The following is a 13,106-nucleotide window of genomic DNA, read 5'->3' on the forward strand; positions in this document are numbered from 1 at the left end:
TGTGAGGTTCGAACTCCAGCAACCTGAGGCTGACAGCTTTGTGGAAGCAGCCACTTAAAGGCCTGAGCTAGGGCCAGGCCCCCAACCAAAACCAATAAATCAAGGCATTTGTGCAGCATCATTATTCCAAGTGACCAAAAACGTAGTGCACCTCAGGGTTACTGGGTGAGCGAGTGCATAATAAGGTACGTCTGTGATACATGGAAGAGTATTCAGCGTTGAAAGCCATTTCAACACCTGCTGGTCATCATGAATGAACCATGAGGACAAGACGTTGGTGAAACAATGTCCCAAAGGTAGGGCCGGGGAGATGGCTCAGTAGAATAAGTACTTCCCTGGGAAGCGCAAGGTCCTGAGTTCAATCCCTGGTTACACAAAAAATAAAAATAAAAAAACAAGGCCCTTGCGCTTGCCAGGCTTTTGCCACCGCGCTAGCTCCCCGGCCTGGGAGTTCCGTTTTCAGGGGTTTTGTATCTTTTTTTTCTCCTTAGTTTGTTTTTGGTTGGCAGAGGGTTGTTTTGGGGGGGTTGGGTTTCTGAGTCAGGCTCTTGCTATGTGCCTCAAGCTGGCCTTGAACTCACTATGTGGCCAGGCTGGCCTCGACCTCCTAGCGATGAATTCTCCTGCCTCCTGAGGGCCGGGATCACAGGCGTGCACCACCATGCCTGGTGGGAGTTACGCTTAGTATCAGCACACAGAAGTTCAGTTCCGGAAGATGGCAACATTCTAGGGCTGGGGTGGCAGTCGCAGGTGCTGAGAGGACGCGCAAGGTCTCTCAGTCACCTGCCTAAGGCGGTGTTGTGCGCCTCGCCTCAGGTGTGGCCCTGTGGGCTGGCTGGCGGGGTTGTGCAGGGCTGCAGCAGGGCCAGCGCCGCCCCCCAGCAGGCCCACTGAGTGAGCCTGAGCTGCGCTCCGCAGGGCCCCGGCGCACGTGCAGCCATGCACGGCCTCACCACTCTCCTACTCGTCTTCCTGGCCGGTCAGGCGGAGGCCTTCCGCATCTGTGCCTTCAACGCCCACCGGCTGACGCTGGCCAAGGTGACCAAGGAGCAAGTAAAGAACACCTTAGTGCAGGTATGGTGGGCATGGCCTGATCTATGACCCAAGGATTATGACCCAGAGCCCAGCCCCGGGAGGTCCAGTGCATGGGGGAGAGGGCGCGGACACAACATCCAGGCCTTGAGTGCACAGGTCGAGGATGGCGCTTGCTGTCTTCTTCTGTACCACCGGTCCAGCTGATCCCTGGGGCCAGGGCATCTCTGAGCAGGGCTGGCCTTCTGGTGTCCCACAGATCGTGGCTCGCTGTGACATCATGGTGCTGCAGGAGGTGGTGGACACCTCCAACAAGACCATCTCCTTCCTGCTGCAAGAACTCAAGCGGTGAGCGGGACTGTGCTGCCTGTGGGGCCGCCACACCGCGCACCCTGACCCCGCTTCCCTTTTCTGCAGCAAATTCGACAGCTCTCGGTGCTACAGCTTCCTAAACAGCTCGCAGCTGGGGCGCAGCACATACAAGGAAAAATATGTGTACATCTACCGGTAAGCACAGGGTGGAAGGCCGGGACAGCCCTGGCCTTGCGTGAGATGGCTTGCCACGCCAGCACTTCGGTGCATAGGGAGACTCTGTCTCAAAAAACAAAACAATGCCAAAAAACACCTTTAGGCCCTGGGGAGGAGCTCTTTGAAATCAGAATTGCAAGAGTGGGTAATGGGCCTTGAATTGTTACCCTTAAGATTTCAAATTCAGAAAGAACTGAAGGGATTCCAACCTAGTGAGAGAAGATTGGACCTAGATAAAACCCTGTAGAAAGTTCAGAGGTAATTAGATGAATAATTGAGTAAAGGCCCTAGGTATTAATTCCAGGGATCAACTGGTGAGCCAAACTTTGAACGTTTCGGGACAGGTAGTACCCTTTGAGACACTGTTGCTAGAATAAGTTTGATTACAGCGGATGGTAAATATTCCTGGAAGTTAGGGCAGTGTTGATGGCCGTCAGCAAGCTTCCCACCCCCTTCCCTAACCGTGCCCTCCATATCCCCATCCCTACCCCTGCTTCAAACTGTATCGTTGTATTCCCTTTATTCTATATAGCTCTTCATTTACTAATACTGTATCAATGTTATAATAGTTCAATAAAGATTTAGTGGTTAGTGCAAAAAAAAAAAAAAAGAATGGGTAATGGGGAGACTGCCTGTGAAAGAGACCGGTCTTTCTATATAGGCAACATTATATAGGCTGGGATTTACTCTGAAATAACTCCAAGGCCCAGAAGATAGTTTAGTGGTCTAAGCACCTGCCTGGTAGGTGCAGGGACCCAGGTTCGATCCCTGGTACTACAGGCCATGCTGGCCACTGAAACCGGGTGTGGTGGCACACACCTATAATCCCAGCACTGGGGAGGCTGAAGCAGGAAGATCGCTACAAGTCTGAGCTGTGTAGCAAGACCTAGTACCAAATAAATAAATAATAAATAAATAGAAATAATTCCATCTCCTTGAGATCAGTCTGGGAGAAGTGAAAACAGGTCCACCAGCTTGTGATTCATAAAAGCTCCAAATGCTGGATGTGCCACCTGTAGTCCCAGCACTCTAGGAGGCTAAGGCAGGACAGTCACAAGTTTGAGGCCAGCCAGGGCATTTTAGCAAGATCCTGTCTCAAAATTTAAAAAAAAAATAGGGCTGAGGATATAGCTCAGTGGCATAAGCACTGCCTGGCAAGTGCAAGGTTCTGAGTTTGATCCTTGGTACCGCAAAAAAAAAAAAAAAAAAAAAAAAAAAAATTTTACTGAATTAAAAGGACTGGGAATGTGCAGCAGGATAAGGTTCTGGCTTCAACCCCCCAGTACTGGAAAATAAATAACCCCAAAGTGGATGCTGTCCATGTCGGGATAGCTGGGCATGGAGAACCGAGGACAGAGTGTGTTCCACTTGACTAGTGGGGTCCCTTGGGATTCAAGGGACAAAGCACACACACACACGTGCCCCAGTGTAGGGCACCTTGGAACCACTGTGCTAAAGAGGGAAGCCAGTCACCAAAGATCACATGGGATTCATTTTTTTTTTTTCAGAACCAGGGATTGAACTCAGGCCCTTGCGCTTCCGCGCTTATCCTACTGAGCCATCTCCCCAGCCCCAGGATTCATTTCTTTTTTTTTTTTTTTAATTTTTATTTATTTATTTGAGAGAGAGAGAGAGAGAGAGAGAGAGAGAGAGAGAGAGAGAGAGAGAGAAAGAGTGTGTGGCCAGCTCAGCCCACCAGGGGGCGGGGCTGGCTGGCATGTGGTGCTGGGGGATTGAACCGCGGTCCCTGATGCTTTTGCTAAGCTTGTTCCAAGTAGGTGCCTTAGACCACTGAGCCATCTCTCCAGCCCCCCCAGGATTCATTTCTATTCCTATGAAATGTCACTATAGGGAACAGATTAGTAGCATCCAGGGCCTGGGGCAGGGGTGGCAAGGAACTGCACATGGCACAGTATCAGGGTCCTTTTGAAGGTAACAAGAGTGTTAAAATCAGTTGCACATCTTTGGAATGGATGCAAAGCCATGGAATTGTACACTTTATTTATTTTGGTGGATCCGGGCATTAAACTCAGGCCCTTGTGCTTGCCAGGCAAGCACTAATTCTACTTAGCTATATCCCCGGCCCACAACTGTACACTTTAAAGGTAAGTTTTTTTTTAATTTTTTTAAAATATATTTATTTATTTATTTTTAAATTTTTATTTATTTTTGTGTGTGTGTGTGTGTGTGTTTGTGTGTGTGTGGCCAGCTCAGCCCACCAGGGGGTGGGGCTGGCTGGAATGTGGTGCTGGGGATTGAACCGCGGTCCCTGTGCTTTGCTAAGCTTGTTCTAAGTAGGTGCTTTAGACCACTGAGCCATCTCACCAGCCCTAAAGGTAAGTTTTAAGACATGTAAATTATATCTTCTTTTTGCACTGGGAATTCAACCCAGGGACTTTTTTTTTTTTTATCTCTCCCCGCCCAGTACCCCAGTACCGGGGATTTTTTTTTTTAGCAGAACCGGGGATTGAACTCAGGCCCTTGCACTTGCCAGGAAAGTGCTTATTCCACTGAGCCATCTCCCCGGCCCCCCTTTTTTTTCTTTGTATAGGATCTCACTACACAGCTTGGACTCATAGTGATCCTCCTATTTTCAGCCTCCCCAGTGCTGGGCTTACAGGTGTGTGCACCACCATGCCCAGCCTCCAGCTGGCTCAGTGTGCCCGGGGGCGGGGCCAGCACCAGCATGGCATGTTGTGCTGGGAATCAAACCCTGGTCCCCTGAGCTTGCCTAAGCAGGCGCTTAGTCCACTGAGCTATCTCGCTGGCCCTACCCCAGGGACTTTGAACTGAGCTACATCCCCAATCCTTTTTTTATTATTATTTTGACACAGAATCTTGTTAAGTCAGCCAGGCTGAGTTCAAATTTGTGACCCTCCTGCCTCAGCTTCCTACAGTGCTGGGATGACAGGCATGTACCACCACACCTATGAATTATATCTTGATAAAAAACTAAAAAGCTATAATTGGTACTTGGCACATGCCTGCAGTTCCAGCTACTTGAGAGGCTGAGACTCAGAGACCACAGTCCCCTCTCCCCCAAAAATTCTAAGGGCCGGGACAATGGCTCAGTGGAATAAGCGCTTCCCTGGCAAGCGCAAGGACCTGAGTTCAATCCCCGGTTCCACCAAAAAAAAACTTCTAAGGGGTTAGAGGCGTCGCTCAGTAGTAGAGTGCATGCCTAGCAGGTGAAGAGCCCTAGGTTCACTATCCAGCATGTACATACCAAAAATTTGTTTAAATTATTATTATTTTTTATTTATTTATTTTTCAGAATGGGGGCTTGAACTGAGACCCTTGTGCTTGCCAGGGAAGTGCTTATTCCACTGAGCCATCTTCCCGGCCCCTGTTTAAATTATTTCTAGGGGCTGGTGAGATGGCTCAGTGGTCTAAAGCACCTACTTAGAATGTTTTTTTTTTTTTTTTTTTTTTGGTGGAACCGGGGATTGAACTCAGATCCTTGCGTTTGCCAGTCAAACGCTTATCCTACTGAGCCATCTCCCCAAAAGCACCTACTTAGAACAAGCTTAGCAAAGCACAGGGACCGCGGTTCAATCCCCAGCACCACATGCCAGCCAGCCCCGCCCCCTGGTGGGCTGAGCTGGCCACACACACACACACACACATAAATAAATAAATTAAATTAAAAAAAATAAATTATTTCTAAAAGTTGGGCATGGTGGCTCATACATGTCATCACAGCACTTGGAGCTGAGGCAGGAGGATAGCTTTAAATTCAAGGCCAGCCAGGCCAACATAGTGAGACCCTGTTCAAAAAAACAAAATAAACCACTTTGTAGATAAAAAGCTGTGCCAACATGAATCAGGCAGGGCCAGGAAACAGGAGAGGCCTTCCCCGAGTGCCACTTGTGCTCCTGGCACGTGCAAGCTAAGCCCAGTATGTGGTACACATCCCAGCAGTGGGGAGGCTGAGGCAGGATGGTTGCTTCAAGTTCAAGGACAGCCTGGAATACATAGTGAGTTCAAGGCCAGCCTAAACTATGTAGCAAGACTCTCAAAAAAGCCAAAGTCCAAATCAGTGACTTGAAGCAGTTGCATCCTGTCCTCTGTCCTCCCAGATCGGACAAGACCCAAGTCCTGAATTTCTACCAGTATGAAGACAAGGATGACCTGTTTGCCCGGGAACCCTTCGTGGCCCAGTTCACTTTGCCCAGCAAAAGTAGGAGGGGACAAAGGTGGGAGAGTGGCTGGCTCTGGCAGGGCAGAGGGGTGGGGGAAGCCAGCGTGCCTGGGCTGGGCAGCAACCCTGGCTCCGGGCCTCTCAGTCCTTTCTAGTGTGGTACTGGTCCCGCTGCACACCACCCCTAAGGACGTGGAGAACGAGCTGAATGCCCTGCATGCTGTGTTCCTGGATGCCACCCGGCGCTGGCAGAGCAAGGTCAGGCCAGGCAGCTGGCATGGGGTGTGAGTGGGGAATGGCAGGCTGAGGAGCCAGGCCAATGCCCGTGTCCTAGGATGTCATCCTACTGGGGGACTTCAATGCTGACTGTGGCTCCCTGGCCAAGAAGCGCTTGAGCACGCTGCTGCTGCGCACTGAGGAGGGCTTCCGCTGGGCCATTGCCGATGGCGAGGACACCACGGTGCGGGCCAGCACCAACTGCACCTATGACCGCATCGTGCTGCACGGCGAGGCCTGCCGAGGGCTTGTGCGCACCGCCCTGGCCTTCAACTTCCCCCAGAGCTTCCAGCTCTCCGAGGAAGAGGTAGGGGCAGGCATGAGGGCAGACGGGTTGACAGCAAGCCCCAGCCTGATGCCACATCCTGCCCCTCCAGGCCCTTGACGTCAGCGACCACTACCCTGTGGAGGTGGAGCTGGACCAAGCACCGAATAGCATGCAGCCCCCCAGCCTGGCCACCCTGCTGCTCCTGTCACTGCTGCTGCCAATCCTGGCCCCGCACTGGAGCCCGGTGGCCTAACTCAAACCCTGGCCTCTGCCCATCCTACCTGGGGCCTACACAACTCAAGGGCTTGCACCTGACCCCCCTTTCCCCATGTAGGTTCTGCTAATGCAGCTTAGTCTGGGTGTTGGGCAAGAATTGAGGCTGGACCTTGGCCAAGCCCTGAGTGGTGGGGTGACAAGGTGACAGGACTAAGGTTCTTGTCATACGAGCTAGTGGACAGGCAAGCGCAAGGGCCCGAGCTCAATCCCCAGTCCTGAAGAGAAAAAAAAACTAGTGGACAGGACTCGGGTAGGTCAAGCGGATAGAATGAGAAGGGACCCACCAAAAAACCACCTGACCCACAGGCCTGTGGCAAGTGCTCTGTGACTTAGCTGCATGGTACTGAGTGTAGGAACAGTGCCAGGGATAGTTACCAAGGTGACAGCAGGAAAACCTAAGTGACAGAATTAGGGCCTTCAATGGAATGTAGTCATATGGTTTATGGACTTCAAGCTTCAAGATCAAAAATAAAGCTAATCCAAAACATTAAAAATGGCTCCATATGGATTTTTTTGGTCTTTCACGAGACAAGCAGCTTACTACACAGTTCAGGCTGGCTGCCAACCTTCAATGATCCTGCTGCGGGGGCTGGGGAGATGGCTCAGTGGAGTACTTCCCTAGCAAGCCCAAGGACCAAGTTCAATCCCCGGTTCTGCAAAAAAAAAAAAAAAATCCTGCCACCTCAGCCTGAGTGCTGGATTACAGGTGTACAGCACACCTGCAAACCATCATGAAGAATAGTGTCGGGCGGGGAAGACAGCTCAGGAGAATAAGCATTTGCCTGGCAAGCTCAAGGGCCCCGAGTTCAATCCGAAGTGCCACAGGAAAACTCTGGGCCCTGACCCTGGAACCATCCCTGAAACTCCCAACTAGGGCCCTGGGCTTCCCCAGGCCATGACAGACTCCACTGGCAGAAGCCTGCAATATCGGGGTGCACAGGAGTTGAGGAGCAGCCTACGCCAAGACCACTGCTGCAGAAAGGCCCTAGACTGGCGAGACCAGCTGGCAGACCATCCCCACGTGGGAGCAGCGAACCCAGCATCCCCTCGCAACAGGCTGGCCCAGCAGCCCTCCCACCTGGGGCAGGGCCTGGCAGTACACAAAGCCTGTAATCAGGCTCTTGGAAAAGTGCTCGTCAGCCTGCAGAGCTCCTTCCCACCCCTGCCCTCCGGGTAGAACACACATCAGGTGGGGAAGAGAGAACATTTATTCATGAACTTGGTGGGGATGGCACAGTGGAAGCCTTCAGGAGTGCAGGGCTCGCCACTTGTCCAGGGGACCGCGGTTTGGGATGTATTTCACCCCGCAGCCATCAGGGATGAGGCGCTTCTCGGCCACCATGTCTTCAAATTCATCCGCATTGAACTTGGTGAAGCCCCACTTTTTGGAGATGTGGATCTAGGGAGGGAGGGAGAGAAGAGCTCACTGTGGAGGGCCAGAGCCAGGAACGGCGGGCAGGGCTGAAGCACGGCTTACCTTCTGGCGGCCAGGGAACTTAAACTTGGCCCTGCGTAGGGCCTCGATCACATGCTCCTTGTTCTGCAGCTTGGTGCGGATAGACATGATGACCTGTCCAATGTGGACCCTTGCCACTGTGCCCTGGGGCTTCCCAAAGGCACCCCGCATGCCAGTCTGGAGCCTGGTTTGGGGATGGCAAGGTCAGATACACAGAACGCCCACCAGGAGGAGTGTCTCCAAGGTCCCTTAGGGCAGCCTATACAAGCAACAGGCTGCATACACTACCGAGGAGGTTACTGTGTGCAGCCACTGCACACTGGGCACCCACCAGCAGGGAACCCAGTCGGCTTAACTGACTGCAGCCCAAGCCCCCCAACAGTGTGAGCCGCGCTCAGTGCTGCACACCCAGCTTGTGGGGGAGGATTTCTAAATGAAGCGGCCAGACCTATCTGGGTGTAGAATGGTTGAGTGTGCACTGAAACCATCGGCCAGCCCGTACCTCAATCCTTTAATCACCAAGGGTTGCTAGGCTTGTGCAGGGCAACCCTATATACCCTACCTGAATGTTAAACGCAGCACAAGTCCCCAAGTTCTGGGCAAAAGCACAAGTCCAACTCACCTGTCAGCCCCAGCACAGGACAACATCTTGTTGATGCGGATGACATGGAAAGGGTGGAGCCGCACCCGGATGTGGAAGCCGTCTTTGCCACAGCTTTTTACCATGTACTTGTTGGCACAAATCCGGGCAGCTTCCAGGGCTGGGAGAAGAGAGCAAGAGAATAGTGCAGATCGCCCAGCAGGGTATTAGCTGGGCGAGGCTGCAGAGGGGCCATGGCACTGTCCTGAGTCCAGTCCTCACCTTCCGAGGAGAGCTGCTCATACTCATCAGACACCATGTGGCCGCAGAGCGGGAACTCATCCACTTTTGCTTTCTTCCGCCCCAGGTCAAAGATGCGAATCTTGGCATCTGGAAAAAAACTTCAGTGTGGGAGCATGCAGCAGGATCAACAGCAGTAGCTGTATGGCTAAGCCAGGTTTGGCACTCTCTGCCTAACTGGCACTCGTGCTACTTACCAGGGACACCTCGGCAGAAGCGGGACTTTGGGTACGGCTTGTTCTTACAGTACCGGTAACTGCACAAGAAAAAACATGGGAGTCACAAGTAACTCAGCACAGTGTGGAGATGGTCCTTAAACAATCAGCGCAGCGAGCGTGGTGGCGCAGGAGCACTATTAGGCGTTCCAGACCACCCGGGGCTACCAAGCGACCTTAAGCCCAGCCTGAGCTGCATGTGGGGGATGGCACAGCCCAAGGACAGCACACGGCAGGAACCTCAGCTGCTCCCTTGGGAGGCTGAGGTAAGAGACAGCCACTTCGCAGGCCGGCAAGGACTGAGAATATAACACTACACACACAGTGCAGGTGGTGCACACACAGTCCCAAAAGCGAGTTGGAGCAGGACATCTTGAAACTCAACACCCTACAGCCTGCCAGTTTGCTCCAGTTGTTTAAGCGCCTGCTTATGCAAACGCAGTCAGGCGCAGGATACTGTGGTTCAGAGCGCCAGCCCCATATGCCTTGCCAGACCCGCCCTTAAGGCAAAAAAAAAAGAGACTGGGCGTGGTGGCGCACACCTGTAATCCCAACTTTTGGGAGGCTGCAAACAGGCAGGTCACTCCGAGTTTGATCTAGTAGTGAGACCCTGAACACCCTGTAGACCCTTCCCTAAAATACAAAAAACCCAACAACAAAACTTCCCAACACCGTGTCTTCATGTCTTCTGACTTTGTGCTCTTCAATATTTAAGTACATTACATCCCCAGCCCAAAACAGGAAAACCACCACCAGGAGAGGTGGAGAACTATCTCCACACGCAGGAAATAGTTCTATAACTGCTTTGAATCAACACTGGATGTGAACAGGTGGCCCCAACAGAAGACACCCCAGACTAACGCTAAACCGTGGGCATTTCCCTTAACCCCCTAGTCTGCACCTGACAAAGACAACACTTTACTTCAAACCTCACAGTTTAAAAATCCACTCTCTCTACAGTATTTGCACACTATAAATTGATTGAAGAATTGCCAAGTCGGGGTCACCGAAGCACACTTCCGGGAACGTGGTGTGGAATTCGCCTCTGCGCCACGTGAAGGGCGCCTAACGCCCCCTGCAGGACAACACAGGACTGCGCGCGAACTGCCCTTCGTACCCGATTAAGAACACACTGTAGGACTCTGGGAAATTAAGACAGGATTGCATACAAAGGCCCCAAAAGTCAAAAGATCCCCTACAACGCAACGCGGACGCTGGATAGTGTTGGACATAGGCGAAGGTCGCTTCCAGCCTAACGCTGATGATGCTCAGTCTTGGTCTTTCGACCGCAACAAAAAGAAACAGCTACTACTTTCAAAAGAAAGAAACATACAGTACAAACGAAAAATAAAAGCATTCAAGGGAATATTAGAGAAAACATGGCATCAGGTCCCAGCATGGGACGGAGGCTCCACCCAGAGGCTGTGAAAGGAGCCAAAAGCACTACTCCCTCAACGCCAAATCAAGACGGATTCGGCACTCACCACCGGGCGGGACGACGTCCCATGGCGACACCAAAGGTCTTCGAAGGCTGCAATGAACAAGTAAAATCGGAACAGAAAATGAAGGCAAGTTTCAAACCACAGTAAAAAACGGGCACCAACCCTCCACCGAGTTACACATACTCACCGCGCCGAAGGCAAAGAGGCGCTCCTACGCCTGCGCATGCATTATATAGGCGGCCTATCTTCACACGTAGGAACCATAGAGTCCAAGCCAGCCCAAATGGACGCTCTATCAGACCTCTAGACCATAGATAGAGAGCCATTCTGCGCTTGCGTGCGAGAGTGACTCAGCACATGCGCAGAGCTGACAAGTGACGACTCCGGAACTGTGACCGGCCTGCTAGCAAATGGTGTTTGGACACATAGGCTTAAAAAGCTAGCTTCCGGCTGGCCATCTTGGGCATAGAACTCTTGCCGTAGGAATTACTGTAATTAAGGCACGCGTATGTCCCAAGAGTTCAAAGAACGACTTTTGGGTGGGACTTGAGGACTGTCCTAGCTTGCGGAACTCAGGACTGGCCCTCCGGCCCTCTTAGGTGCCAGGCACCGCCGGGAAGCGCCATACTGGGGTCTGAGCCCGCCTTCCTTTGTCAACGGGGAGCCTGGAGCGGGATATCCGCCCCTCCTGTAACCGAAGAGCCCGCAACCGGCCGGCACCGAGTCCTAGTTTCCCAGAGACCCAGGTGTCGGCCTTCCCGCAGAGTGGAGGCGCAGGAGGGGCCCCCATCCCACCGCGTACTTTTCCCTACGCGCGGCGCGGGAGGGAAGCGTCGCCCTCCCCGGAGAAACTGGGGGACGGGATGGAGGATGGCGACACCATTAAGCTGACGAGGGAGTAGAAACACCTTGCTGCTGGCCATCCTAACCCCAGTCCCACCCCAACCCACACAGTGCCTCCCATGAACTTCTCGTTCCAGGGCTCCAAAGTGGCTGTCCCCGCCCTGCCTAGAGAGTGGCTGGGATGTGTCTCGAGGCAGGTTTTCACCCTTGGTCACTTCCCTCACCCCACACATGCACCAGATGCTGTCCAGGGAAGGTGAGCAGGCAGTCCAGTTGTCCTGGTTACCAGGGTCCTGGCATCCAAGATGCTGGCAGTGGGGATGATGGAGCCCGCAGGACACCTCCCAGGGTCATTAACACAAGTGGGGCCCAACAGTGAGAATCCTTTCACAGATGACAAGTCACTTTAGTACATAGTTGCAGGTCCCTTTGGGGAAGGCTTGGGAACATAGTGGCTGCATGGACTGCGGTGGTGCTTGATTCTTCCCAGCACAGGAAACTGGGTTCCACCCTGACTTAGGTCTGTGAACCAGTTGGCCAACTGAGTCTGTCAGGTAACCTAAAGCAGGGACTGGACTCCCAAGTCTAGGGCATTTCCAGTTAGACATTACTCACTTGTGGAGTAGGCTGTTCGTTCCCAGAGACCCTGCAGTCAATCATTCAGGCCTTAGCAAACAGGTCTAGATCAAAGCATTCAGAGCGAATGAGTTCCTCCTGATCGCCACAGAAGACATGCCCACATTTCCTCAGGGCAGTTATGCATGCCAGGGGGACAGAACCCCAAAGGGGTCAGAGAGACCCTGTCAGTGGTGCCAAGCCTCACAAGAATATGGAACTCTGCAGTGCACTTCCACACAGCAACACCTCAAGATTGCCTCACTTGGCCTCAAGGGACCTTTGGACAATGGTGGCAGGGCAGCCTGTGCATGTCCCAGGAAGGACCCACGCCAATTCTTCCTAAGGCTTTAGATTTTTCCCCTTCAATGGAAAGCTAGGGCATCTTCCACAAAATATAGGTCCCCAACGACTTGAGTTCCAGACATCTAAACAAGAGCTACTAAGACAGCACCTGGGGCTGGTGAGATGGCTCAGTGGTCTAAAGCACCTACTTAGAACAAGCTTAGCAAAGCACAGGGACCGCGGTTCAATACCCCAGCACCACGTGCCAGCCAGCCCCACCCCCTGGTGGGCTGAACTGCCCCCCACACACACAAAATAAGGAAAGAAAGGTAGCCTTTAAAAAAAAAAGTCAAGGGGCTGGAGAGATGGCTCAGTGGTCTAAAGCACCTACTTAGAACAAGTTCAGCGAAGCACAGGGACCGCGGTTCAATCCCCCAGCACCGCATGCCAGCCAGCCCGCCCCCTGGTGGGCTGAGCTGGCCACACACACACCTCTCTCTCTCTCTCTCTCTCTCTCTCTCTCTCTCTCTCTCTCTCAAATAAAAAAAAATAAAAAATAAAAAAAGTCAAGAAATTAAATAATAAATAAATAAATGTTTAAAAAAAAAGACAGCACCCACCTACCTACATGTCAACCCATTCAACCTAGGGTGTCCAATAAGTGTCCCATTATTGATACACAGAACTGCGTAGAGAGTAGGGTACCATATACCTTACCCTAACACCCCAAGGGTCCACTTCAAAAGACACTGACAGGGTTCTGATTTGCAAACAAAAATTAATACTGTTTTTTAATATTTCTGAGTACTGAAGGTAAAACCCAGTTTTCAAACTGAGATACAGCACCAG

General features: G+C 52.2%; 2 protein-coding genes and 1 non-coding gene across 4 annotated transcripts in view; 1 reads left to right on the plus strand and 2 right to left on the minus strand.

The window, feature by feature from the left end:
* The window catches only part of Dnase1l1 (deoxyribonuclease 1 like 1), an 8,964-nt gene extending 1,955 nt beyond the window's left edge, over window positions 1-7,009 (plus strand). For both annotated transcript variants that reach the window (XM_023705322.1, XM_023705321.1), the window contains exons 2-8: window positions 919-1,074; window positions 1,292-1,380; window positions 1,450-1,539; window positions 5,640-5,740; window positions 5,847-5,959; window positions 6,036-6,284; window positions 6,355-7,009. In XM_023705322.1, coding sequence (XP_023561090.1) covers window positions 940-1,074; window positions 1,292-1,380; window positions 1,450-1,539; window positions 5,640-5,740; window positions 5,847-5,959; window positions 6,036-6,284; window positions 6,355-6,498 — 921 coding nt within the window. In that variant the 5' untranslated portion in view covers window positions 919-939 and the 3' untranslated portion in view covers window positions 6,499-7,009. The remainder of the gene's footprint in view (window positions 1-918; window positions 1,075-1,291; window positions 1,381-1,449; window positions 1,540-5,639; window positions 5,741-5,846; window positions 5,960-6,035; window positions 6,285-6,354) is intronic.
* A 699-nt stretch (window positions 7,010-7,708) lies between these two features.
* Window positions 7,709-10,647, minus strand: Rpl10 (ribosomal protein L10). The gene is made up of 6 exons (XM_023705331.1): window positions 10,557-10,647; window positions 9,055-9,113; window positions 8,840-8,947; window positions 8,600-8,738; window positions 7,999-8,161; window positions 7,709-7,920 (listed from the first exon to the last, which is right to left on the minus strand). The coding sequence occupies exons 1-6, from the start codon at window positions 10,577-10,579 to the stop codon at window positions 7,768-7,770; spliced, it is 645 nt and encodes a 214-aa protein (XP_023561099.1). The 5' UTR covers window positions 10,580-10,647; the 3' UTR covers window positions 7,709-7,767.
* Window positions 8,209-8,342, minus strand: LOC111813742. Its single transcript, XR_002818911.1, has one exon. It is a non-coding gene; the product is annotated as a small nucleolar RNA SNORA70 (small nucleolar RNA).
* Window positions 10,648-13,106: the final 2,459 nt, after the last annotated feature.

The sequence above is a fragment of the Octodon degus genome, unplaced genomic scaffold (assembly GCF_000260255.1).
Source record: "Octodon degus isolate 3935 unplaced genomic scaffold, OctDeg1.0 scaffold00218, whole genome shotgun sequence".
NCBI classification, from domain to species: Eukaryota; Metazoa; Chordata; class Mammalia; order Rodentia; family Octodontidae; genus Octodon; species Octodon degus.